Source organism: Chlorocebus sabaeus, chromosome 6 (genome assembly GCF_047675955.1).
Source record: "Chlorocebus sabaeus isolate Y175 chromosome 6, mChlSab1.0.hap1, whole genome shotgun sequence".
NCBI classification, from domain to species: Eukaryota; Metazoa; Chordata; class Mammalia; order Primates; family Cercopithecidae; genus Chlorocebus; species Chlorocebus sabaeus.
Window position 1 is genome coordinate 55,717,044 of NC_132909.1, and position 27,250 is coordinate 55,744,293.

Genomic DNA, 27,250 nt, shown 5'->3' on the forward strand with positions numbered 1-27,250 from the left:
AATCGCCACACCATCTTCCATGATGGCTGAACTAATGTACTTTCCCACCAACAGTGTAAAAGCATTCCTGTTTCTCTGCAACCTCACCAGCATCTATTGTTTCTTGACTTTTTAATAGTGGTCATTCTGACTGGCATGAGATGGTATCTCACTGTGGTTTCAATTTGCATTTCTCTAATGATCATTGATGTTGAGCTTTTCTTCATATGTTTGTTGACTGCATGAATGTCTTCTTTTGAGAAGTGTCTGTTCACGTCCTTTGCCCACTTTTCAATGGCGTTGTTTGTTTTTTTCTTATAAATTTGTTTGAGTTCCTTATAGATTCTGGATATTCGACCTTTGTCAGATGGATAAATTGCAAAGATTTTCTCCCACTCTGTAGGTTGCCTGTTCACTTGTTTTTTGTTTGTTTGCTTGTTGCTTTTGTTTTTGCTTTTTTTTTTTTTTTTTTTTTTTTTTTAGATGGAGTCTTGCTCTGTTGCCCAGGCTAGAGTGCAGTGGCACAATCTCGGCTCACTGCAGCCTCAGCCTCCTGGGCTCAAGTGATCCTCCCACCTCAGCTACCCCAGTAGCTAGAACTACAGGCATGTGCCATCATGCCCAGTTAATTTTTTGTTCATTTGAGATGGAGTCTCGCTTTGTCACCCAGGCTGGAGTGCAGTGGCACAATCTTGGCTCACTGCAACCTCCACTCCCAGGTTCAAGCAATTTTCCTGCCTCAGCCTCCCACGTAGCTGGGATTACAGGTACCCACCACCACGCCCGGCTAATTTTTGTATCTTTAGTAAAGACAGGGTTTCACCATGTTGGCCAGGCTGGTCTCGAACTCCTGACCTCGTGATCCACTCTCCTCAACCTCCCAAAGTGCTGGGATTACAGGTGTGAGTCACCAAGCCTGGCCGTTGCCTGTTCACTCTGATGACAGTTTCTTTTGCTGTGCAGAAGCTCTTTAGTTTAATTAGATCCCATTGGTCAATTTTTGCTTTCGTTGCAATTCACAGGCAGAATTTCTATACCTCTATGTTAAAGTCTGAAGTCAGAATTCCTTCTTCTTTGGGAAACTTGTCTTTGCTTCTAAGGAATCCAACTGATTAGAAGTGGCCCACTTATGTTATAGACAGTCATCTAATTTACTGAAAGTCAACTGACTATAAACATTAATCATAACTGAAAAATACCTTCCCACAATCTAGACAGGGTTGACATGTAAAATTAACCACTCTAAGCCTATGTATTTGAAATTCTAGAAAACACAAACCACATATGGTTAGCGGTAGAGGAAGCAAATCAGCTGTTACCCAGGGCCAGGGGTGCAGGGAGGGATGAATTACAAGAGGGTCCCAGGGGACTTAGGGGGATGATAGAAATGATCTATGCATATTTTTTAAGACGGGGTCTTATTCTGTAGCCCAGGCTGGAGTGCAGTGGCGCAATCTCCGCTCGCTACAACCTCCGCCTCCTGGGTTCAAGCAATTCTCCTGCCTCAGCCTCCCAAGTAGCTGGGATTATAGGTATGCACCACCATACCCAGCTAATTTTGCATTTTTAATAGAGACGGGGTTTCACCATGTTGGCCAGGCTGGTCTACCCGCCTCGGCCTTCCAAAGTGTTGGGATTACAGGCGTGAGCCACTGTGCCCGGACTGATCTATTTTTTTTTTACTGTAGCATTGTAGCAGTGCTTGTCAAAATGTCACATTGTACACTGCCAAAGGCTGCCATTTGTTGTACACAAGATATTCCTTGATGAAGTTGATAAAATAGGCCCCAAAATAAAAGAGCACCCACCATCCTGTCAAATTATTTTATGGTGCACGCTGCATGAGGGGACCTCTTTATTTTGTTGGTGCCTGTTCTACAAAGCAACCAAATTATTTTATGGTGCCCGCTAAATGGAGGAATCAAATTATTTTATTGTGTATGCCATATAAAGGGATCTAATGACATTTGTTTTGAGCGTCTGCAATGAAATGTGATCTCTTAAATTTCTTTTAATATAGAGTTGATTTCGTCACTCAATGATAAAGACGTGTGACCAGCCGGGCGCGGTGGCTCACGCCTGTAATCCCAGCACTTTTGGAGGCCGAGACGGGTGAATCACCTGAGGTCAGGAGTTCGATGTAGGGTCCAGTCCTACGGGGCTTAGCGGGTGTTCTCCCCGTGTGCGGAGACGAGAGATTGTAATAAATAAAGACACAAGACAAAAAGATAAAGAGAAAGCAGCAGGGCCCAGAGGACCACTACCATCAAGATGCGGAAACCGGTAGGGGCCCCGAACGGCTGGACGCGCTGATATTTATTGCGGACAAGAGAAGGGGGCAGGGTAAGGAGGATGAACCTTCTAAGTGATTGACAAGGCGAAGCAAGTCGTGTGATTACAGGATAGCGGGCCCTTCCCCTTTAGGCAGCGAAGCAGAGAGAGAAGGCAGCATACGTCAGCGTTTTCTTCTCTGCACCTGTAAGAAAGATCAAAGACTTTAAGACTTTCACCATTTCTTCTACCGCTATCTACCATGAACTTCAAAGAGGAACCAGGAGTACGGGAGGAGCATGAAGGTGGACGAGGAACGTGACCACTGAAGCACAGAACCACAGGGAGGGGTTTAGACCTCCGGATGGCTGAGGGCAGGCCTGGATACTATCCAGCCTTCCACAGGAAGGTAGTGGAGCCGAGTGTTCCCTGACTCCTCCAAGGAAAGGAGACTCTTTCGTGGTCTGCTAAGTAACGGGTGTGTTCCCAGACACTGGCGTTACCGCTTGACCAAGCAGTCCACAAGCGGCCCTTATGCAGGCGTGACAGAGGGCGCACCTCTTGCCTTCTAGGTCACTTCTCACAATGTCCCTTCAGCACCTGACCCTATATCCACCGGTTATTCCTAGGTTATATTAGTAATCCAACAGAGTAATATTAAAAGCTAATGATTAATAATTTTTATAATAATGATTGATAACTATTCATGATCTAATTTGTATTATGACTATTCTTATTCTAACTATCTTCTTTATTATACTGAAACAGTTTCTGCCTTCAGTCTCTTGCCTCGGCACCTACGTAATCCTCCACCAACAGTTCGAGACCAGCCTGGCCAACATGGTGAAACCCTATCTCTACTAAAAATACAAAAATTAGCCGAGTGTGGTGGTGCACGCCTGTAATCCTAGCTACTTGGGAGGCTGAGGCAAGAGAATTGCTTGAACCCCAGAGGCGGAGGTTGCAATGAGCTGAGATTGTGCCACTGCACTCCAGCCTGGGCAACAGAGCAACACTCCATCTCAAAAAATAATAATAATAAAACAAAATAAATTTAAAAAAAAAGAAAAGAAAAAGGCATATGACCTTATAAACCTTAGCAACAATCTAACCATATACTTCCTTAAAAACTAAAATAAAGCCACAAAAACTGGCGCAATTTTTGTTTCCTAACTGCGTGCTGCTGATAAGAAACACATCTTGGAAACCTTTCCGCAGTCCTGTTTAGAGCTCGGGGCACAGGCTCGTGAACTTACACAGTGTGCAGTTGTGTGTTTATCCAGTCCCTTTGCAAGGGTTACCTAACATCTGCAAGCATTGCTATGCACAGACTCTTCCTCTGCAAATTTCTGCAAGTGTTTCTGGCTGAGCTCCAAGCCAGTTCCCTGAATGGTTTTACTTATCCTTGCAATTCACAGGGGGCAGAAGAACCAGCTAGAGGAACTGACACTCTAGACTGTCTTTGGACATTACGAGAAGATGACCCAGAAGAACGTGTGAAAATGCAAAATGACTGAAGACAAAAAATAATAAATCATCATATTGGTCCCCAAAGATAGGACCCCTAAGACCAGGCGGATGGGGAGCTGAATTTGAAGGAAGTGGGTCTCAAAGAATCTAGAGAAAGGAAATGGATCTCCAGGCCTAAGCCTCTGCGAAGGTAGAGGGTTCTTAGAAGTGGAGGAGTTACAAAAGATATAGCCTAAATAAGGGGCAATAGACCAGGCACGGTGGCTCACGCCTGTAATCTCAGCACTTTGGGAGGCTGAGGCGGGTGGATCATGAGGTCAGGAGTTCAAGACCAGCCTGGCCAATATGATGACACCTCATCTCTGCTAAAAATACAGAAATGAGCCAGGCGTGGTGGTGGACGCCTGTAATCCCAGCTACTCGGGAGGCCAAGGCAGAAGAATCGCTTGAACCCAGGAGGTGGAGGTTGCAGTGAGCCAAGATCGTGCCATTGCACTCCAACCTGGGCAACAGAGCAACACTCTGTCTAAAAAAAATAAAAAAATAAGGGGCAATATATTCTGTCAGCTCACAGAATGGGCTTTTCTGGCAGATAGACCTAGTTTCACTGTATTGGTCTGTCAGGAATGGCATAACTAAGTACTACAGACTGGATGAGGGTTGGGTTTTTAAAATTATTATTATTGTTTTTGCTTTCATTTTGAGATGGGGGTCTTGCTCTGTTGCCCAGGCTGGAGCACAATGGTACAGTTATAGCTCACCGCAGCCTCAGCCTCCTGTGCTCAAGCCATACTCTCACCTCAGCCTCCAGAGTAGCAGGGACTACAGGTGCAAGCCCCCATGCCCAGTTGATTTTTAAAATTTTTGTAGAGATAGGGGTCTCACTATGTTGAACAGGCTAGTCTTGAATTCTTGAGCTCAAATGATCCTCCCAGTTTGGTTTCCCAAAGTGCTGGGATTACAGGCATGAGCCACTGCCTGTGGCCCAGACTGGGTGGTTTAAACAACAGAAATTTGTCTCAATGTTCTGGAGGCTGGAAGTCCTAAATCAGGTGTCGGTAGGGTTACTTTTCTCCTGAGGCCCCTCTCCTGGCTTGTAGACAGCCATCTTCTCCCTGCGTCCTCACATGGTCATCCTTCTTTTGTTCATGTCTGTGTCCTAATCTCCTTTTTCTTTCTTTGTTTTTTTTTTTAAGATGGAGTCTCCCTCTGTTGCCCCAGCTGGAGTACAGTGGCACAATCTCAGCTCACTGCAACCCCTGCCTCCCGGGTTCAAGTGATCCCCTTGCCCCAGCGTTCCGAGTAGCTGAGATTATAGGCATGTGCCACCATGCCCAGCTAATTTTTGTATTTTTAGTAGAGACACGGTTTCACCATGTGGGCCAGGCTGGTCTCAAACTCCTGACCTCAAGTGATCCACCCGCCTCAACCTCCCAAAGTGCTGAGATTACAGGTGTGAACCACCATGCCCAGCCCTAATCTCCTCCTCTTCGAAGGACCTCAGTCATACTGGATAAAGACTCACTCATATGATCTCGTTTTAACTTAATTACCTTTTTAAAGACTCTGTCTCCAAACTCAGTAACAATTGGGGGTGCTGAAGGTTAGGACTTCAACACAGGAATTTGGCAGGGGACACAACTGTGTCCCTAACACTCATATACCAGCTCCAACTGCTTACTGTGTACCCTTAACACGTGACTTCCTTAGCCTCTCTGATCCCCATTTTTCTCATCTGTTTGGAAACCAAAAATAAAATTCAAAGCCCCCCCTGCCAGCCATCGGAATGGATCCCTCCTGTCAGTCGAGGGCGTTCCAAAGTTAACCTGAAAAGCTTCAGGCCGTGATGAGAACGGAGGGTCAGAAATGCCTCATTCTACCCTCCTCCCTTTTGGAATTCAGGAAGAGATGACCAGCACTAACATCAATACAGACCCTAAATCTGGTAAGAAACCTTTACAATCTATTCTCTCTGAAGCCTGCTACCCGGAGGCTTCATCTACGTGATAAAACTCAGATCTCCACAACACCTTATTATCATAACCTGGACATTCCTTTCTATTGATTCCAGGTCTTCAGATAATAACTTACTTTGAGAGGCTGAGATGGGCAGATCATGAGGTCAGGCATTCGAGACCAGCCTGGCCAACATGGTGAAATCCCATCTCTACTAAAAATATAAAAATTAGCTGGGCATGGTGGTGCAAACCTGTAATCCCAGCTACTCGGGAGGCCAAGGCAGAAGAATCGCTTGAACCCAGGAGGTGGAGGTTGCAGTGAGCCAAGATCATGCCATTGCACTCCAACCTGGGCAACAGAGCGAGACTCTGTCTAAAAAAAATTTAAAAATAAGGAGCAATATATTCTGTCAGCTCACAGAATGGGCTTTTCTGGCGGATAGACCTAGTTTCACTGTGTTGGTCTGTCAGGAATGGCATAACTAAGTACTACAGACTGGATGAGGGTTGGGTTTTTAAAATTATTATTATTGTTTTTGCTTTCATTTTGAGATGGGGGTCTTGCTCTGTTGCCCAGGCTGGAGCACAATGGTACAGTTATAGCTCACCGCAGCCTCAGCCTCCTGTGCTCAAGCCATACTCTCACCTCAGCCTCCAGAGTAGCAGGGACTACAGGTGCAAGCCCCCATGCCCAGTTGATTTTTAAAATTTTTGTAGAGATAGGGGTCTCACTATGTTGAACAGGCTAGTCTTGAATTCTTGAGCTCAAATGATCCTCCCAGTTTGGTTTCCCAAAGTGCTGGGATTACAGGCATGAGCCACTGCCTGTGGCCCAGACTGGGTGGTTTAAACAACAGAAATTTGTCTCAATGTTCTGGAGGCTGGAAGTCCTAAATCAGGTGTCAGTAGGGTTACTTTTCTCCTGAGGCCCCTCTCCTGGCTTGTAGACAGCCATCTTCTCCCTGCGTCCTCACATGGTCATCCTTCTTTTGTTCATGTCTGTGTCCTAATCTCCTCTTTTTCTTTCTTTGTTTTTTTTTTTTAAGACGGAGTCTCCCTCTGTTGCCCCAGCTGGAGTACAGTGGCACAATCTCAGCTCACTGCAACCCCTGCCTCCCGGGTTCAAGTGATCCCCCTGCCCCAGCGTTCCAAGTAGCTGAGATTACAGGCGTGTGCCACCATGCCCAGCTAATTTTTGTATTTTTAGTAGAGACACGGTTTCACCATGTGGGCCAGGCTGGTCTCAAACTCCTGACCTCAAGTGATCCACCCGCCTCAACCTCCCAAAGTGCTGAGATTACAGGTGTGAACCACCATGCCCAGCCCTAATCTCCTCCTCTTCGAAGGACCTCAGTCATACTGGATAAAGACTCACTCATATGATCTCGTTTTAACTTAATTACCTTTTTAAAGACTCTGTCTCCAAACTCAGTAACAATTGGGGGTGCTGAAGGTTAGGACTTCAACACAGGAATTTGGCAGGGGACACAACTGTGTCCCTAACACTCATATACCAGCTCCAACTGCTTACTGTGTACCCTTAACACGTGACTTCCTTAGCCTCTCTGATCCCCATTTTTCTCATCTGTTTGGAAACCAAAAATAAAATTCAAAGCCCCCCCTGCCAGCCATCAGAATGGATCCCTCCTGTCAGTCGAGGGCGTTCCAAAGTTAACCTGAAAAGCTTCAGGCCTTGATGAGAATGGAGGGTCAGAAATGCCTCATTCTACCCTCCTCCCTTTTGGAATTCAGGAAGAGATGACCAGCACTAACATCAATACAGACCCTAAATCTGGTAAGAAACCTTTACAATCTATTCTCTCTGAAGCCTGCTACCCGGAGGCTTCATCTACGTGATAAAACTCAGATCTCTACAACACCTTATTATCATAACCTGGACATTCCTTTCTATTGATTCCAGGTCTTCAGATAATAACTTACTTTGAGAGGCTGAGATGGGCAGATCATGAGGTCAGGCATTCGAGACCAGCCTGGCCAACATGGTGAAATCCCATCTCTACTAAAAATATAAAAATTAGCCGGGCATGGTGGTGCAAACCTGTAATCCCAGCTACTTGGGAGGCTGAGGCAGGAGAATTGCTTGAACCTGGGAGGCGGAGGTTGCAGTGAGCCGAGATCACGCCACTGCACTCCAGCCTGGGTGACAGAGCAAGACTCCATCTTGAAAATAAATAATAATAATAACTTAAGTCTTTCAACCAACTGCCAATCAGAAAATGTTTAAATCCACCTATCACCTGGAAATGCCCCACTTCGGGTTATACCACTTTTCCAGATCAAACCAATGTACATCTTACAGGTATTGATTGATGTCTCCCTAAAAGGTGTAAAAGCTAGCTGTACCCCAACCACCTTGGGCACAGGTCATCAGGATCTCCTGAGTCTGTGTCACAAGTAGGTCCTTAACCCTGGCAGAATAGACTTTCTAAATTGATTGAGACCTGTCTCAGATACTTTGGGGTCCATGTACTCAAAAATAGATATTGACAACCAAAATGAGTGACTGAAAACAGGTGTTTAATTGAAATGTATTGAGCCAGCTAGAGGATGCATCCAGGAAAAACAGACTCACCTGGTGCTGTCTGTGTTTGTTTGTTTTTGTTTGTTTTGAGACACAGAGTCTTGCTCTGCCACCCAGGTTGGAGTGCAGTGGCGTGATCTTGAGCTGGCTGCAACCTCTGCCTCCTGGGTTCAAATGATTCTCCTGCCTCAGCCTCCCAAATAGCTGGAACCACAGGTGTGTACCACCACACACAGCTGATTTTAGTAGAGATGGGGTTTCACTATATGTTGGCTAGGCTGGTCTCGAACTCCTGACCTTAAGTCATCTGCCGGCCTTGCCCTCCCAAAGTACTGGGATTACAGGCACGAGCCACTGTGCCTGGTCTGGAGCTGTTTTTTCCAAAGAGGTTCTTAGGAGGTTCAGTATTTATACATTTTCCCTGAAAAGGGGAAGGCTGGCAGTAAGAGGAGTGGTGACATACTTGTGAGACTTTAGTTAGCATAAATGTACTGTCTATGAAAAGATTAAAACTCTGTAAAATATTTGAAGAGATTTCGTTTGAGCCAAATATGAGCGACCATGACCCATGACACAGCCCTTAGGAGGTCCTGAGAACATGTATCCAAGGTGGTCTGGGTGCAGGTTGGTTTTATACATTTTAGGGAGGCATGAGACATCAATCAGATACATTTAAGAAACACATTGGTTTGACCAGGCACAGTGGCTCATGCCTGTAATCCCAGCACTTTGGGAGGCGCTGACAGGTGGATCATGAGGTCAGGAGATCGAGACCATCCTGGCTAACACAGTGAAAACCCATCTGTACTAAAAAAAATACAAAAAAATACAAAAAAAATAAAAAATAACTGGGCATGGTGGCAGGAGCCTGTAGTCTCAGCTACTTGGGAGGCTGAGGCAGAATAATGGCATAAACCCAAGAGGCAGAGCTTGCAATGAGCCCAGATCATGCCACTGCACTCCAGTTTGGGTGACAGAGCAAGACTCTGTCAAAAAAAAAAAAAGAAAGGAAAGAAAGGAAAGAAAGGAAGAAAGGAAGAAAAAGAAAGAAAGAAAGAAAAAGAAAGAAAGAAAAAGAAAGAAAGAAAGAAAGAAAGAAAGAAAGAAAGAAAGAAAGAAAGAAAGAGAAAGAAAGAGAGAAAGAGAAATACATTGGTTTGGTCCAGAAAGGCGTGGCAACTCAAAGCGAGGGGCCAGCAGGAGTGGGGGGTTCCAGACTATAGGCGAATTTAAATATTTTCTGGTTGACAGTTGGTTGAGTTTGTCTAAAGACCTGGGATCGATAGAAAGGAAATGTTTAGGTTAAGATAAAAGATTGTGGAGACCAAGATTCTTTTGAAGTCTTATAGTAGTTTCCCTTAGAGAGAATAAATGACAACTGTGTTTCCAATTCAGATTTTTTTTTTTTTTTTGAGATGGAGTCTTGCTCTGTTGTCCAGGCTGGAGTGCAGTGGTGTGATCTTGGCTCACTGCAACCTCTGCCTCCCAGGTTCAAGTGATTCTCCTGCCTCAGCCTCACGAGTAACTGGGACTACAGGCACGTACCACTACACCCAGCTAATTTTTGTTGTATTTTTAGTAGAGACAGGGTTTCACTATGTTGGCCAGTCTGGTCTCGAACTCCTGACCTCATGATCTGCCAGCCCTGGCCTCCCAAAGTGCTGGGATTACAGATTTGAGCTGCCGCACCCAGCCTCCTATTCAGATCTTTAAAAGGTGCTAGATCTTAATCTCTTCAGGATTGAGAGGACCCGGAAGAAAAAGATGTAGCTATGTTAATAGAGATTCTTTACAGATGCAAAATTTCCCCCACAAAGGACTGCTTTGCGGGGCCGTTTCAAAACACAGCAAAAGAACGTATTTTGGGGTGAAATAGTTTTACTTTCTTCTTTGTCACATGTTATGCCAGAGTCAGGTTGGAAAGTCAGTCACAATATACAGGGTTAAATAAAACCCATCTGATGAGAGTGTATGGTTTGTAGGGCGTGACTTTCCAGACACCTTAGATAGGAATTTGGGCAAGATTTAAAAAGCAAACAAACAAACAAACAACAACAAAAACCAGCTTAGTCCTCACTACATTTTACATAAGAAAAGGTGAACATTTGAAGAAAAAGAGACTAGAAGAAGCAGGCGTCTTGGGGAGGGGTGAAGGAAGAATTGATCTCATCTTGTCTTTGTTCTGTACCCAGGAGGATAACCTAGTAAGGGACGTTATCAGTGTGGAGTGTTTTGAAAGAGGTGTTTTCTGCTGAGCCCTTAGGGAAGAAAGCTATTAACAAAGGAGCAGCTGGGTGCAGTGGCTCACGCCTGTAATCCCAGCACTTTGGGAGGCCGAGGCAGGCAGATCATGAGGTCAGGAGACTGAGACCACACTGGCCAACATGGTGAAGCCCTGACTCTACTAAAATACAAAAAAATTAACCGGAGGGTGTGGTGGTGCCTGCACCTGGAGTCCCAGCTACTCGAGAGGCTGAGGCAGGGGAATCACTTGAACTTGGGAGGTGGAGGTTGCGGTGAGCTGAGATCGCACGATTGCACTCCAGCCTGGGTGACAGATTGAGACTCTGTCTCAAAAAAAAAAGAAAAGAAATAAAGAAAAAATGCTCTCGTCTGACAGATGCAGCCCAACTCTCAGAGTATCTGACTTAGCTCAGTTTAAGTTTCAGTCCTCAGCTGGGCACGGTGGCTCACTCCTGTATTTCTAGCACTTTGGGAGGCCAAGGTCGGGGGATTGCCTGAGCTCAGGAGTTCAAGAACAGCCTGGGCAACATGGTGAAACCCAGTCTGTATTAAAAATTTTTTTAAATAAACAAAAATTAGCAGGCTGTAGTGGTGCACACCTGTACTCCCAGCTCCTTGGGAGGCGGAGGTAGGAGAATCACTAGAACCCAGGAGGCAGCAGAGGTTGCAATGAGCTGAGATCATGCCACTGCACTCCAGCTTGGGCAACAGAGTAAGACTATGTCTCCAAAAAACTAAATAAATAAAGTTTCAGTCCTCACTTTATCCCTCATCCTGGCACCTTTCTACAAAGCACAACTGTACACAGAGACACTGGCTTCCCATTATGATTAGAAAAAAATGTCAAGTTTTCACCATTGTTTGTCCCTGATGATCTCACCACCTCCTCCTTTCCCCTCCTTACTCACTGGGTGCCAGGCCACTCTGGCCTTATGACTATTCTCTCCCTCTTTCTTTCTTTCTTTCTTTCTTTCTTTCTTTCTTTCTTTCTTTCTTTCTTTCTTTCTTTCTTTCTTTCTTTCTTTCTTTCTTTCTCTTTCTTTCTTTCTTTCTTTCTTTCTCTTTCTTTCTTTCTTTCTTTTTCTTTCTTTCCTTCCTTCCTTCCTTCCTTCCTTCCTTCCTTCCTTCCTTCCTTTCCTTCCTCCCTCCCTCCCTCCCTCCTTCTCTCCCTCCCTCCCTCCTTCTCTCCCTCCCTCTCTCTTTCTTTCCTCTCTCTCTCTCTGTTTCTCTCTCTCTCTCTTTCTTTCTTTTCTGAGAGACTACAGCTCTGTATCCTAGGCTAGAGTACAGTGGTGGGATCATAGCTCACTGCAGCCTCAACCTCCTGGACTCAAGTGATCCTCCCGCCTCAAACTCCAAAAGTACTGAGATTGCAAGCATGAGCCACTGCCCTTAGTCATTATGGCTATTTCTTTGTTGTTGTTGTTGTTGTTGTTTTTATTATTATACTTTAAGTTCTAGGGTACATGTGCATAACGTGCAGGTTTGTTACATATGTATACTTGTGCCATGTTGCTGTGCTGCACCCATCAACTCGTCAGCACCCATCAACTTGTCATTTACATCAGCTATAACTCCCAATGCAATCCCTCCCCCCTCCCCCCTCCCCATGATAGGCGCCGGTGTGTGATGTCCCCCTTTCTGAGTCCAAGTGATCTCATTGTTCAGTTCCCACCTATGAGTGAGAACATGCGGTGTTTGGTTTTCTGTTCTTGTGATAGTTTGTTAAGAATGATGGCTATTTCTTGATTGCACCAAGCTCTTTCCCTAGTCAGAGGTTTCAGCTTGCTGTTCCTTCTGCCTGGAATACACATGTTTCAGTTCACTCTTTGGACTTGGATCTCAGCTCAAATATCACAGAGGCTTTCTCTAGTCACCCAATCAACAATAACCATCCACCACCATCAAGCGGTTCTTTGGCATAATTTTTTCCTTCCTTCCTTCCTTCCTTCCTTCCTTCCTTCCTTCCTTCCTTCCTTCCTTCCTTCCTATCTTTTTCTTTCTTTCTCTCTGTCTCTCTCTCTCTTTCTTTCTTTCTCTCTTTCTTTCTTTCTGACAGAGTTTCGCTCTTGTTGCCCAGGCTGGAGTGCAGTGGCACGATCTCGGCTCACCGCAACCTCTGCCTCCCGAGTTCAAGCGATTCTCTTGCCTCAGCCTCCCAAGTAGCTGGGATTATGTAGGAACCAGACCTACAGGTTCTGTGGGTTTTTCTCCTCATGTGCAGAGATGAGAGATCATAGAAATAAAGACACAAGACAAAGAGATAGAAGAAAAGACAGCTGGGCCCTGGAGGACCACTACCACCAAGACACACAGACTGATAGTGGCCCTGAATGCCTGGCTGCACTGTTATTTATTGGATACAAGGCAGAATGGGCAGGGTAAGGAGTGTGAGTCATCCCCAGTGATTGATAAGGTCACATGAGTCATATGTCCACCGGACAGGGGACCCTTCCCTGTTTGGCAGCCAAGGTGGAGAGAGAGAGAGAGAACAGCTATGCCATTATTTCTTCTATACATTTCAAAGACTTTTAGTACTTTCACTAATTGTGCTACTGCTATCTAGAAGGCGGAGCCAGGTGTACAGGATGGAACATGAAAGCGGACTAGGAGCGTGACCACTGAAGCACAGCATCACAGGGAGATGGTTAGGCCTCCGGATGTCTGTGGGCGGGCCTGACTGATGTCAGGCCTTTCACAAGAGGTGGTGGAGCAGAGTCTTCTCTAACTCCCCTGGGGAAAGGGAGACTCCCTTTCCCAGTCTGCTAAGTAACGAGTGCCTTCCCAGGCACTGACACTACTGCTAGACCAAGGTCTGCTAAGTAACGGTGCCTCCCCCAGGCACTGACTCTACTGCTAGACCAAGGTCTGCTAAGTAACGGGTGCCTCCCCCAGGCACTGGCGCTACAGCTAGACCAAGGTCTGCTAAGTAACAGGTGACTTCCCGGGCATTGGCGTGACCACTAGACTATGGCGCCCTCTAGTGGCCCTGTCCGGGCATAACAGAGGGCTCATACTCTCGTCTTCTGGTCACTTCTCACCATGTCCCTTCAGCTGCTCTCTCTGTATAGCCCGGTTTTTCCTAGGTTATAATTGTACAGCAAAGATTATTATAATATTGGACTAAAGAGTAATGCTACAAACGAATGATTAATGATATTCATATATAATCATATCTATATTTCTGGTGTAATTATTTTTATTCTATATATTTTCTTTATTTTACTGGAACAGTTCGTGCCCTCGGTCTCTTGCCTTGGCACCTGGGTGGCTTGCTGCCCACAGGATTACAGGCATGTGCCACCACACCCGGCTAATTTCATATTTTTAGTAGAGACAGGGTTTCTCCATGTTGGCCAGGCTGGTCTCAAACTCCCGACCTCAGGTGATCTGCCTGCCTCGGCCTCCCAAAGTGCTGGGATTACAGGTGTGAGCCACCACACCCAGCCAATTTTTTTTCTTTTTAAAGACAGGGTCTCACTCTGTCTTCCAGGCTAGAGTACAGTGGCACGATCACAGCTCGCTGCAGCCTCAAACTCCTGGGCTCAAGTGATCCTCTCACCTCAGCCTCCCAAATAGCTGGGACCACAGGTGTGCACCGCCATGCCCCGCTAAGTTTTTTAGTTTTTGTATAGATGGGAGTCTCAATATGTTGCCCAGACTAGTCTCAAACTCCTCCTCAACCGATCCTCCCACGTCAGCCTCCCGAGTAGCTGAGATTACAGGCACATGCCACCACATCAGGCTCTAATGTGAATTTTAAAATCTGGTCTCCACACACAATAGAATGCTATTCAGCCTTTAAAAAGAAAGAAACCCTGTCATTTGCAATCACATGAATAAATCTTTATAACATTATATCTAAGTGAAATAAGCCTAAGACAGAAAGACTAATATTGGATGATCTCACTTACATGCGGAATCTAAAAAGTCGACCTAATCTGAAAACATCCAAAGAAGTAGAAAGGGCCAGGCCCAGTGGCTCACACATGTAATCCTAATATTTTGGGAGGCCGAGGTGGGTGGATCACCTGAGGGCAATTCAAGACCGACCTGGCCAACATGGTGAAACCCCGTCTCTACCAAAAATACAAAAATTAGCCAGGCATGGTGGCACGTGCCTGTCATCCCAGCTACTCGGGAAGCCAAGGCAGGAGAATTACTTGAACTTGGGAGGCAGAGGTTATGGTGAGCCAAAATGGCGCCATTGCACTCCAGCCCAGGCGACAGAGCAAGACTCCCTCTCAAAAAAAAGAAAATAAATAAAAAGTAGAATGGTAGTTGCCACAGGCTGTGGAAAAGCTGTTCAAAGCACTCAATGTTTCAGTTACACAGGAGGAATAAGTGCAAGAGATATATTGTACAACATGGTGACGATATTAATAACAATATATTGTACTTCTTTTGGTAAAGGCAGGGTCTCACTCTGTCCTGGCTCAGGCTAGAGTGCAGTGGCACGATCATAGCTCACTGCAGCCTCAATCTCCTGAACTCAACCATCCTCCTGCCTCAACCCCCCGGTATCTGGAACTACAAGCACCCACCACGATACCCAACTAATTTTTAGTTTTTTGTACAGATGGGGTCTCACTATGTTGCCCAGGCTGGTCTTAAACTCCTGGGCTCAAGCAATCTTACCACCTGAGCCCCTCAAAGCACTGGGATTATAGGTGTGAGCCATCCTGCCCAGTCTGTATTCTTTTTTTTTTTTTTCCTCCCCAAGACAGAGTCTTGCTCTGTCCCAAGCTGGAGCATAGTGGTGTGATCTCGGCTCACTGCAACCTCTGCCTCCAGGGTTCAAGCAATTCTCCTGCCTCAGTCTCCTGAGTAGCTGGGATTACAGGCGACCACCACTGCACTCGGCTAATTTTTGTATTTTTAGTAGCGATGGGGTTTCACCATGTTGGCCAGGCTGGTCTCAAAGTCATGACCTAGTGATCCACCTGCCTTGGCCTCCCAAAGTTCTGGGATTACAGGTGTGATTTCTTTTTCTTTTTTTTTTCTTTTTTTTTTTTTTTTTGGACAGATTCTTGCTCTGTCACCCAGTCTGGAGTGCAGCAGTGCCATCTTGGCTCACTGCAACCTCCACCTCCTGGGTTCAAGTGACTCTCCTGCCTCAGCCTCCTGAGTACCAGCCTGTATTTTTTTTTTTTGAAAATTAGCTGGGAGTAGATTTTGAGTATTCCCAACACAATAAAATAAGTATGTGAGTAATGCATATGTTAATTAGCTTAATTTAGTCATTCTTTTTTTTTTTTTTTTTTTTTTTTGAGACAGAGTCTCACTCTGTCACCCAGGCTGGAGTGCAATGGCGCCATCTTAGCTCACTGCAACCTTCGCCTCCTGGGTTCAAGCAATTCTCATGCCTCAGCCTCCCGAGTAGCTGCGACTACAGTCTTGCGCCACCACACCCAGCTAATTTTTTGTATTTTTAGTAGAGACAGGCCTTGCTATGTTGCCCTGGTTGGTCTCAAACTCCTGACCTCAAGTGATCTGCCCACCTCAGCCTTCTAAAGTGCTGGGACGGATTACAGACGTGAGCCACTGCACCCGGTCAATATCTATATATTTCAGAACATCATGATGACCGCCATGTATATATACAATTTTTATGTGTCAATTTCAAAAAAAAATAAAAAATAAAAACAAAACCTTTTTAATTTTTCAACTTTTAAATAAAAACTTGCTAGCATGTTACTCCACTTTATTTTTCTCCGTGGAGCTAATCTCTAAGTAAACTCCAGCTGAAGCCACATCCTCGCCCAGCTCTTTCCTCTGCCCCTTCCTGCTGCCTGTGGCCAGCATGGCCAAGGCAGGAAGGGAGATGGAGATTAAATAGGACCTTGTGGTTATCCCTGTGCCTGAGGTCTCTGATGTTGGTTGTGCTTTTGCTGGGTGGACTGGAGGCAAGAAAAGTGAAGATACTTACGATGACTTGAAATCAGCTGTGGGCCAGGTGCGGTGGCCCACACCTGTAATCCCAGAATTTTAGGAGGTAGAGGTGGGCAGATGATCTGAGGCCAAGAGTTCAAGACTAGCCTGGCCAACATGGCAAACCCCATCTCTGCTAAAAATACAAAAATTAGCTGGTTGTGGTGGTGGGCGCCTGTAATCCCAGCTACTCAGACAGGGAGAACTGCTGGAACCCAGGAGGTAGAGGTTGCAGTGAGCTGAGAGTGTGCCACTGCATTCCAGCCTGGGCAACAGAGCGAGACTCCATCAAAAAAAGAAAGAAGGAAGGAAGGAAGGAAGGAAGGAAGGAAGGAAGGAAGGAAGGAAGGAAGGAAGGAGAAAAAAGAAATCAGGTGTGGTGAGACTGTTTACACTATAGGAATGGGCACATGATATGCGAATATCCACTGTTTGAATCATCCCCACTCTGGCCAGGCACGGTGGCTCACACCTGTAATCCCAGCACTTTGGAAAGCCAAGGCTGGTGGATCACCTGAGGTCAGGAGTTCGAGACCAGCCTGGCCAACATGGTGAAACCCTCTCTCTACTCAAAAGAAAACACAAAAATTAGCTGGGCGTGGTGGAGGACTTTTGTAGTACCAGCTACTCGGGAGGCTGAGGGAGGAGAATCACTTGAACCTGGGAGGTGGAGGTTGCAGTGAGCCAAGATCACACCATTGCACTTCAGCCTGGGTGACAGAGTGAGACTCTGTCTCAAAAATAAATAAATAAATAAATAAATAAATAAATAAATAAATAAATAAATCACCCCCACACCACTGCTCCCCAAATCCTGCAGCTTACAGCTCAAACATCCAAGCCTGACTTCTGAGGCCCCCTAACAGCCTTGTCTTTGGAAACAGTCTAATTAGAGTTTGGGACACTGAAGCCAAATCACCGGAGACCACCAGAGGGCAGTACATAGCTTCAAATTGGTGCTGTGCGGTTACAATGGGCAAGATACGGGGAACTTGGTTCCGCGGCTCAAACGCCAGGGCAACGCGGAAGTATTGGCTGCCCAAGAATAAGTCCCGCCTTGCGTGAATGGTACCCATGAAATATGACGGCTTCCTGTGTGAAAATCTGCCCTGCGCCTAACTTCATTGCCTGGAATTCCACCATTAAGGAGTCATTCCTTTGGATAAAAAATGTCCCTCTTCTCTGGGCCAGGCGCGGTGGCTCACACCTGTAATCCCAACACTTTGGGAGGCTGAGGTGGGAGGACGACTTGGGGCCAGGAGTTTGCGACCAGCCTGGGCAACATAGCAAGACCCCATATCTACAAAAAAACTTTTTTAATTAGCTGGGCATGGTGGCGTGCGTCTGTAGTCCCAGCTGCTCAGGATGCTAAGGGTGAGAGGATCACTTGAACTCAGGAGTCTAAGGATGCCATGAATTATGATTTCACCAATGTACCCCAGCCTGGACAACATAGCAAGACCCTGTCTCTTAAAAAAGATGAAAGAAAGAAAGAGGGTGTTTGTATTTTTGCTTCTGTTTTTTGTTTTGTTTTGTTTTTCTTCTTCTTCTTTTTTTTGGACGGAGTTAAGCTCTTGTTGCCCAGGCTGGAGTGCAGTGGTGCAATCAAGGCTCACTGCAAGCTCCGCCTCCCAGGTTCACGCCATTCTCCTGCCTCAGCCTCCCAAGTAGCTGGGACTACAGGCGCCCGCCACCACGCCTGGCTAATTTTTTTATTTTTAGTAGAGATGGGGTTTCACCATGTTAGCCAGGATGATCTTGATCTCCTGACCTCGTGATCCACCTGCCTCGGCCTCCCAAAGTGCTGGGATTACAGGTGTGAGCCACCGCGCCCAGTCAGCAAGTAGTTTTTGACCGTCTGGGTCTATGTCCATCTGTGCATCTGCTTACCAAGAATGTAGGGTCATGGGGAGGGAATCTTTGTCTCTGTGAATCTCTGCAGTGTGTGCTTGTTTGTGTGTTATCTCCAGGGCTGTCTTCTTTATAAACATCTATGTGTCTGTTTTTGGCCAGTTGCACACACAGGTATTTCTATGAGGACCTTTGTGTACAGTGTGTATGTGTGTCTGTCTGTCTTAGGGGTTGAATTGCTGCACCCCCTCCTCAAATTCATATATTGAAATCCTAATCCCCAGGACCTCAGAATGTGACCTTATCTGGAAACAGAGTCTTTACAGATGAAGTTAGTTAAGGATCTTGAGATGAAATCATGCTGGATTTAGGGTTGATCCTAAATATAATGACAATGTCTTTATGAGACAGGAGAAGGAGATTTGGACACAGAGGAGCTGTCCATATGAAGACAGAGGCAGAGATCGGGGCGATGTGTCTGCAAGGCAAGGAACACTGGAGATTGCCCGCCACCACCGGAAGCTGGAACAGGCAAGAAGAGATCCTCCCCTGGAGCCATTAGGGTGAGTGTGGCCCTGCCTACACCGTGATCTTAGACTTCTGGACTCCAGAACTGGGAGAGAATCCATTTCTGTTGTTTCAGACACTTTGGTGGTGCTGGTTTGGTATGGCAGCCCTAGACAACCAATACAGCGCCTGTGTGTGTGCACATGTGTGTGCCATGCACGTAGGTCTAGCAAGCTAATACAGTGTGTGCACACAGGTGCATGTGTGTGTGCACACACGTGTGTGTATGCATGTGCCACGCTTGTGGGTCCAGCAAACTAATAGGGTCTGTGTGTGCGCACAAATGTTTGTGTATGTGTGTGCATGTGTGTGCGCCACGCAGATGGGTCTAGCAAACTACTACTGTGTGTGTGTGTCCACATATGTGCGTGTATGTGTGTGCGTGTGCATGTGCTATGCATGTGGGTCTAGCAAACTCATACAGGGTGTGTGTGCACATGAACACACACACACACCTCCAGGCAGCCAGGAGTAACTGACATCCAGCCCCAGAGGACTACCCAGTTAGGGCACTGTGAGGCTGCTGTGTGAACTTTGAACCTCTGTATTTGCATACTGGGGTACCAGCTGTTCCTTCAAACCCAACTCCCCAGCCATCAGCAGAGGCCGCTTCAGGGCACACCTGAGGCCCTCAGAGCTGACCGAGGGCCCTTCATCACCTCCACCACACCTGCAAGAAGTGGCTTCCTCCATCGAGATGCCTTCAGGATTCAGTTACTCCCTCTTTCTTCGTGGTCCCCCGGGGACACATAAGAAGGGAAATCGTGCATCAGGCCTCACCTGGGCTTCATCCGACTCCCAACAACCCTTTCTTTTCTTTTTCTTTTTCTTTTTCCTTTTTTTTTTTTTTTTTTTTGAGATGGGGTCTTGCTCTGTCATCCAGGCTGGAGTGCAGTGATGCAATCTCAGCTCACTACAACCTCCCCCTCCTGGGTTCAAGTGATTCTCCTGCCACAGCCTCCTGAGTAGCTGGGATTACAGGTGCACACCACCAAGCCCGGCTAATTTTATATATATATATGTGTGTGTGTGTGTGTGTGTGTGTGTGTATTTTTTTTTTAAGTACAGATGGTGTTTCACCGTGTTGGCCAGGCTGGTTTCGAACTCCTGACCTCAAGTGATCCACCTGCCTCAGCCTCCCACAGTGCTAGGATTATAGGCCTGAGTCACCGTGCCCGGTCTCCCAACAACTTTTCACCCACCCCACCCCCACTTTCCTCCCTCTCCAAGCAAAATGAGCCCCTCGAAGTTCCCAGAACCTCCCAGGATCACTATCATTTGCACCTCTCCCTAAAAAGCTTTCCCTTCATTTTTAATTTATTATTACTATTATTAGTGAGTCTCACTCTGTCATCCAGGCTGGGGTGCAGTGGCGCAATCTCAGCTCACTGCAATCTCCGCCTCCCAGGTTCAAGTGATTCTCATGTCTCAACCTCCCAAGTAGCTGGGATTACAGGCACCTGCCACCATGCCTGGCTAATTTTTGTATTTTTAGCAGAGACGAGATTTCACCATGTTGGTCAGGCCGGTCTCAAACTCCTGACCTCAAGTGATCTGCCCGCCTCGGCCTCCCAAAATGCTAGGATTACAGGTGTGAGCCACCGCGCCTGGCCTGGTTGGTTTTTAGAGATGAGGTCTCACTCTGTTGCCTAGGCTAGAGTGCAGTGGTGCAATCATAGTTCACCACAGCCTCCACCTCCTGGGCTCAAGCAGTCCTCCCACCTCAGCCTCCTGAGTAGCTGGGACTACAGTTGTGTGCCACCATGCAGAGCTAATTTTTTTCTTTTTTTTTTTTTTCTTTGTAGAGAGGAAGGTCTCACTATATTGTGCAGGCTGATCTCGAGCTCCTGGCCTGAAGCAATTCTCCGGCCTCAGCCTTCCTGGCTTTCAAACTTCAAAATCTTCCTTGGAGATCCTGAATCTTAATTTATGAGCATTAAAAAAAAGTCTAAGGGCCAGGCATGGTGGCTCACGCCTGTAATCCCAGCACTTTGGGAGGCCGAGGCGGGCAGATCATGAGGTCAGGAGATCGAGACCATCCTGGCCAACATGGGGAAACCCCATTTCTACTAAAACTACAAAAATTAACTGGGCATGGTGGCTGGCGCCTATATTCCCAGCTTTTTGAGAGACTGAGGCAGGAGAATCGCTTGAACCTGGGAGTCGGAGGTTACAGTGAGCCCAGATCACCACCACTGCATCCCAGCCTGGCGATAGAGCGAGACTCCGTCTCAAAAAAAAAAAAAAAAAAAAAAAAAGAAAAGTCAAGTCTAAGCTCTAAAGGACTCCAGACAAAAATCTGGTGATAGTAGGTGCCAGGGGATAGAGGCAGAGAGGAATGGGGAGTTGATTAATGAGGACAGAGTTTCAGTTTTGCAAGATGAAAAAGTTGTGGAGACGGATGGTGCTGATGGTTGCACAACAGTATGAATGTACTTAACACTATTGAACACTTAAAAATGGTTAAGATCGGCCAGGGGCAGTGGCTCACGCCTGTCATCCCAGCACTTTGGGAGGTTGAGGAGGGTGGATCACAAGGTCAGGAGTTTGAAACCAGCCTGGCCAAGATGGTGAAACCTCGTCTCTACGAAAAATACAAAAATTAGCCGGGTGCGGTGGCGGGTGCCTGTAATCCCAGCTACTAGGGAGGCTGAGATAGGAGTATCGCTTCAACCTGGAAGGTGGAGGTTTCAGTGAGCTGTGATCACGCCACTGCACTCTAGCCTGGGCAACAGAGCAAGACACCATCTCAGAAACAAACAAACAAAAAGAAAACAAAAACAAACAAAAAATACAGGCACTGTGGCTCATGCCTATAATCCCAGCACTTTGGGAGCCCAAGGTGGGTGGATCACGAGGTCAGGAGATCAAGACCGTCCTGGCTAACATTGTGAAACCCCGTCTCTACTAAAAATACAAAAAATTAGCCAAGCGTGGTGGCGGGTACCTGTAATCCCAGCTACTTGGGAGACTGAGGCAGGAGAATGGCATGAATCCAGGAGGTGGAGCTTGCAGTGAGCTGAGATGGCACCACTGCACTCCAGCCTGGGTGACAGAGGGAGACTCCGTAAAAAAAAAAAAAAAAAAAAATGGTTAAGATAATTTCATGTGATGTATATTTTACTGCAACTTTAATAATTAGTAAAGACTATTAAATAAAAAATGGCCGGGCGCGGTGGCTGACCCCTGTAATCCCAGCACTTTGGGAGGCCAAGCCAGGTGGATCACCTGAGGTCAGGAGTTCCAGACCAGGCTGGCCAACATGGTGAAACCCCGTCTCTACTAAAAACACAAAAAATTAGCCGGGCATGGTGGCACATGCCTATAATCCCAGCTGCTCGGGAGACTAAGGCAGGAAAATCACTTGAACCCGGGAGGCGGAGGTTGCAGTAAGCCGAGATCGCACCACTGCACTCCAGCCTAGGCAACAGAGCAAGACTCTGTCTCAAAAAGGAAAACAAATGAGGCCGGGTGCGGTGGCTCACACCTGTAATCCCAGCACTTTGGGAGGCCAATGTGAGAGGACTGCTTGAGCCCATGAGATCCGAGACCAGCCTGGCCGACATAGCAACACCCCCTCCCTACAAAAAAGAAAATAAAATATTAGCTGGGTGTGGTGGTGCTTGCTTTTAGTCCCAGCTACTTGGGAGGTGACGTGGGAGGATCGCTTGACACCAGGAGGTGGAGGCTGCAGTGAGCTATGATCATGCCACTGCGCTCTGGCCTCGGCAACAGAGTAAGACTCTGTCCCTGAAAAATATAAAAGAAAATAATTTAAAAAGAAAGAAAAACGAATGAGCAGTACATTTTTGTGATCTTGAATCTTTGAGTGTAAAATTCTTTCCTGAGTATAAAAATCTTTGAGTATATAAAAAAGAAATTCTCGCTTTTATTTATTTTCATTTATTTATTTATTTTTTAATTTTTGTATTATTTATTTATTTTTTTTTTGAGACAGAGTCTTGCTCTGTCACCCAGGCTGGAGTGCAGTGGCATGATCTCGGCTCACAGCAACCTCTGCCTCCTGGGTTCAAGTGATTCTCCTGTCTCAGCCTCCCGAGTAGTTGGGATTACAGGCACCCACCACCACGCCCGGTTAGTTTTTGTATTTTTAGTAGAGATGGGGTTTCACCATATTGGCCAGGCTGGTCTTGAACTCCTGACCTCAGGCGATCCGCCCGCTTCAACCTCCCAAAGTGCTGGGATTACAAGCATGAGCTACTGCACCTGGCAAATTCCCGCTTTATTTGTTTGTTTGTTTGTTTGTTTATGAGATGGAGTCTCTGTTGACCAGGCTGGAGTGCAGTGGTGCAATCTCGGCTCACTGCAACCTCCGCCTCCCAGGTTCAAGCGATTCTCCTGCCTCAGCCTCCTAAGTAGTTGGGATTATAGGCACCAGGTAGTTTTTGTATTTTTATTAGAGACAGGGTTTTGCCATGTTGGCCAGGCTGGTCTTGAGCTCCCTGACCTCATGTGATCTGCCCACCACGGCCTCCCAAAGTGCTGGGATTACAGGCATGAAGCACCACGCCGAGCCCAAAAGAAGGAATTTCATATCCCAGATTCAAGTTGTATTGTATTAATGAATGACAGAGAACAGCAATCAAGTTGGGAGACAGAAATTGGTGAGGGGCTTTCTGATTGGTGAGGGGCTTTGTCTGTGGTTGCTGAAGAGCCTTTGTATGTGATTGGTGAGGGGGCTTTGTGATTGGTGAGGGGGCTTTGTGATTGGTGAGGGGCTTTGTCTGTGATTGGTTAGGGGCTTTGTGATTGGTGAGGGGCTTTGTGATTGGTGAGGGGCTTTGTCTGTGATTGATGAGGGGCTTTGTCTGTAATTGGTTAGGGGCTTTGTGATTGGTGAGGGGCTTTGTCTGTGATTGGTGAGGGGCTTTGTGATTGGTTAGGGGCTATGTCTGTGGATTGGTGAGGGGCTTTGTGATTGATGAGGGGCTTTGTGATTGGTTAGGGGCTTTGTCTGTGGATTGGTGAGGGTCTCTGTGATTGGTGAGGGGGCTTTGTCTGTGATTGGTGAGGGGGCTTTGTCTGTGGATTGGTGACGGGCTTTGTCTGTAGATTGGTGAGGGGGCTTTGTCTGTGGATTGGTGAGGGGCTTTGTCTGTGGATTGGTGAGGGGCTTTGTGATTGGTTAGGGGCTTTGTCTGTGGATTGGTGAGGGGCTTTGTGATTGGTTAGGGGCTTTGTCTGTGGATTGGTGAGGGGCTTTGTGATTGGTTAGGGGCTTTGTCTGTGGATTGGTGAGGGGCTTTGTGATTGGTTAGGGGCTATGTCTGTGGATTGGTGAGGGGCTTTGTGATTGGTGAGGGGCTTTGTGATTGGTTAGGGGCTTTGTCTGTGGATTGGTGAGGGGCTTTGTGATTGGTGAGGGGCTTTGTCTGTGGATTGGTGAGGGGCTTTGTGATTGGTTAGGGGCTTTGTCTGTGGATTGGTGAGGGGCTTTGTGATTGGTTAGGGGCTTTGTCTGTGGATTGGTAAGGGGCTTTGTGATTGGTTAGGGGCTTTGTCTGTGGATTGGTGAGGGGCTTTGAGATTGGTTAGGGGCTATGTCTGTGGATTGGTGAGGGGCTTTGTCTGTGGATTGGTGAGGGTCTCTGTGATTGGTGAGGAGCTTTGTTGGTGTGGCACACTCTTTCCCCATCTCTCTCCTGGCAGGTCCTTCTGAACGACGCCAGGGCTTCCATCCATCTTCATTCTTTTATTAAATGTAAACCCCTTGAGCCCATCTGCTTGAGGGGACCCAAGAGGAAATCGGGGTGTTATAAATTAACCGTGACAGGGCACATCCCGGGAGCACCGCCAGCCGGACGCTGGCCTCCTCCAGTCCATCCCAAGGTCTCCACCCGCTGGGAGCTGTCACAGCCCCTGGCCCCGCTGCCTGCCCACGCCGGGCTCAGAGCTTGGAGTCTCTCGTCTCTCTGCCAGTGCACCAGGGCTCAGCAGTATTCAGAATAATCTTCCTCCACGTAGTTGGCAGGGAACCAGCCAACCTGGAAACAGATGAGGAGTTCATCAGAGCAGCCTCCGCACATCCTCTTACTGCCCCTCCACACACCAGGTAGGCTCCCTCCCACCTCAGGGCCTTTGCACCTGCTACTCCTTCTACCCCAGAAAACACATCACCCAACATACCCAAGGCTGACCACACATACACACACACACAGACACACACAGACACAGACACACACACACAGACACAGACATACACACACACACACACAGACACAGACATACACATAGACACACACACACACATAGACACACACACACAGACACACAGACACACACACACAGACACACATACACACACAGACACACACACCCCCATTACCTCCTAAAAGTCCCTCCCTAAATGTCACTTTATCAGCAAGGCATTCATAGCCACCCTATTCAGAATTGCAAGCTCCACCCGCCCCAACACTCACTCCTTAGCCCCTTTCCTTTTTTTTTTCTTTTCTTTTTTTTTTTTTTTTTTTTGAGACGGAGTCTCACTCTGTCTCCCAGGCTGGAGTGCAATGGTGCAATCTGAGCTCACTGCAACCTCCACCTCCTGGGTTCCAGTGATTCTCCTGCCTCAGCCTCCCGATTAGCTGGGATTACAGGCGCCTGCCACTACACCCGGCTAATTGTTTTGTATTTTTAATAGAGACGGGGTTTCACCATGTTGGCCAGGCTGGTTTCAAACTTCTGACCTCCGATGATCTGCCCATCTCAGCCTCCCAAAATGCTAGGATTACAGGCGTGAGCCACCGCGCCTGGACCCCGTTTTTTGCTTTATCTTTCTCTATAGCACCTATCACCATCGGATTCATTATGTATCATTTGCTTATTTACAAGCTTTATGTCTGTTCCCCTCTCTGCAACTACAATGTGAGCTTTACAAGGGAGAATTTTTTTTTTTTTTTTTTTTTTTTTTGAGACAGAATCTCACTCTGTTGCCCAGGCTGCAGTGCAGTGGCACGATCTCGACTCACCACAACCTCCGCCTCCTGGGTTCAAGGAATTCTCCTGCCTCAGCTTAACGAGTAGCTGGGATTACAGGTGCATGCCACCACGCCCAGCTAATTTTTTTGTATCTTTAGTTGAGACAGGGTTTCACCATGTTGACCAGGCGAGTCTCAAACTCCTCTCCTCAAGTGATCAACCCACCTTGACCTCCCAAAGTGCTCGGATTACAAGCATGAGCCACCACGCCTGGCCAGCAGGGATTTTTGTCTGTATTAATTGTCACTGAATCCCAAGAGCCTAGGACAGTTCCTGGCACACAGTAGATACTAAATGAATATTTGTTGGATGGATGGATAGATGAATGGATGGATTATTGGATTGATGAGTAGGTGGATAGGTAGAAAGATAGATAGATAGATAGATAGATAGATAGATAGATAGATAGATAGATAGATAATAGATCGATCGATAGATAATGGATAGGTGATGGATGGATGGATGGATGGATGGATGGATGGATGGATAGATAGATAGATGAATGGGTGGATGGATACATGCTTTGGTGGATGGTGGTTGGATGGATGAATTAATGGCCTGATGGGTAGGTAGATGGATGGATAACTATAGAGATAGATTAACAGATGGCTGCATGCATAGATAGATGGATGGATGCACAGACAGAAATGGGTGAATAGATGTTGGATGGATGGTGGATTAATGGATAGATTAATGTTTTAATGAGTGAGTAGGTGGATGGATGAATAGATAGGTGAATGGAAGGGTGGGTGGATGAATGGATAGATGCATAGGTTGAGATGGATGGATGCACAGATGAATGGATGATTTGTGGATGGATGGATGGATGGATAGATGGATGGACAGATGAATGAATCCTTTACATCCCAATCCTTCCTCAATGCTCCAAAAGCCTCTCTCAAACCCTAACTGTCCTCCACTGCTCATTAAACTGACCCTCCAATGTTTTAAAACTCCTCATCTATGCAGTTATCCAGATCATTTTTTTCTTGTATGTTTTCCCCAGGAGAATGTAAGCTTTAACCACTGTCTTTGTCATCATCACACAAATATTTCTAAGAAATCATCGTAATCAAGGCGGAATTCTAGAGACTGAGAAGTCATCAGTGGATAAAATAAAGAAGGTGCTCTGCCTTCATGGAACAAAAATAAGAACTTGGCAGAAACAAGTGGACTTGAAGAGCCCCAAGGTCTATTCCACTCCTTAGAGTCGGAATTCAAGCAGGCAAGTGAGCACAGTGGTTTAGTCCCAGCTCTACCTCTTTGTACATTCAGTACTGATTTGGCACCTACTGTGTACCAGGCACTCGCTGTCCCAAGCACTGGTGTGATGTTGCAGTGAGCAAGACAGACACGGATCCCTGCCTCCTGCCTCGACGTTTTCCAAACATGCCAATCACCCTCTAACCCCAGGGCCTTTGCACACGCTGGTCCTTCT

At 46.7% G+C, this 27,250-nt stretch overlaps 1 protein-coding gene across 3 annotated transcripts in view; it reads right to left on the reverse strand.

Moving 5' to 3' along the window:
- Nucleotides 1–24,506: 24,506 nt before the first annotated feature.
- Nucleotides 24,507–27,250, reverse strand: part of VAV1 (vav guanine nucleotide exchange factor 1) — an 80,464-nt gene continuing 77,720 nt past the window's right edge. For all 3 annotated transcript variants that reach the window (XM_037994640.2, XM_037994643.2, XM_037994642.2), the window contains exon 27: nucleotides 24,507–24,818. In XM_037994640.2, coding sequence (XP_037850568.2) covers nucleotides 24,765–24,818 — 54 coding nt within the window. In that variant the 3' untranslated portion in view covers nucleotides 24,507–24,764. The remainder of the gene's footprint in view (nucleotides 24,819–27,250) is intronic.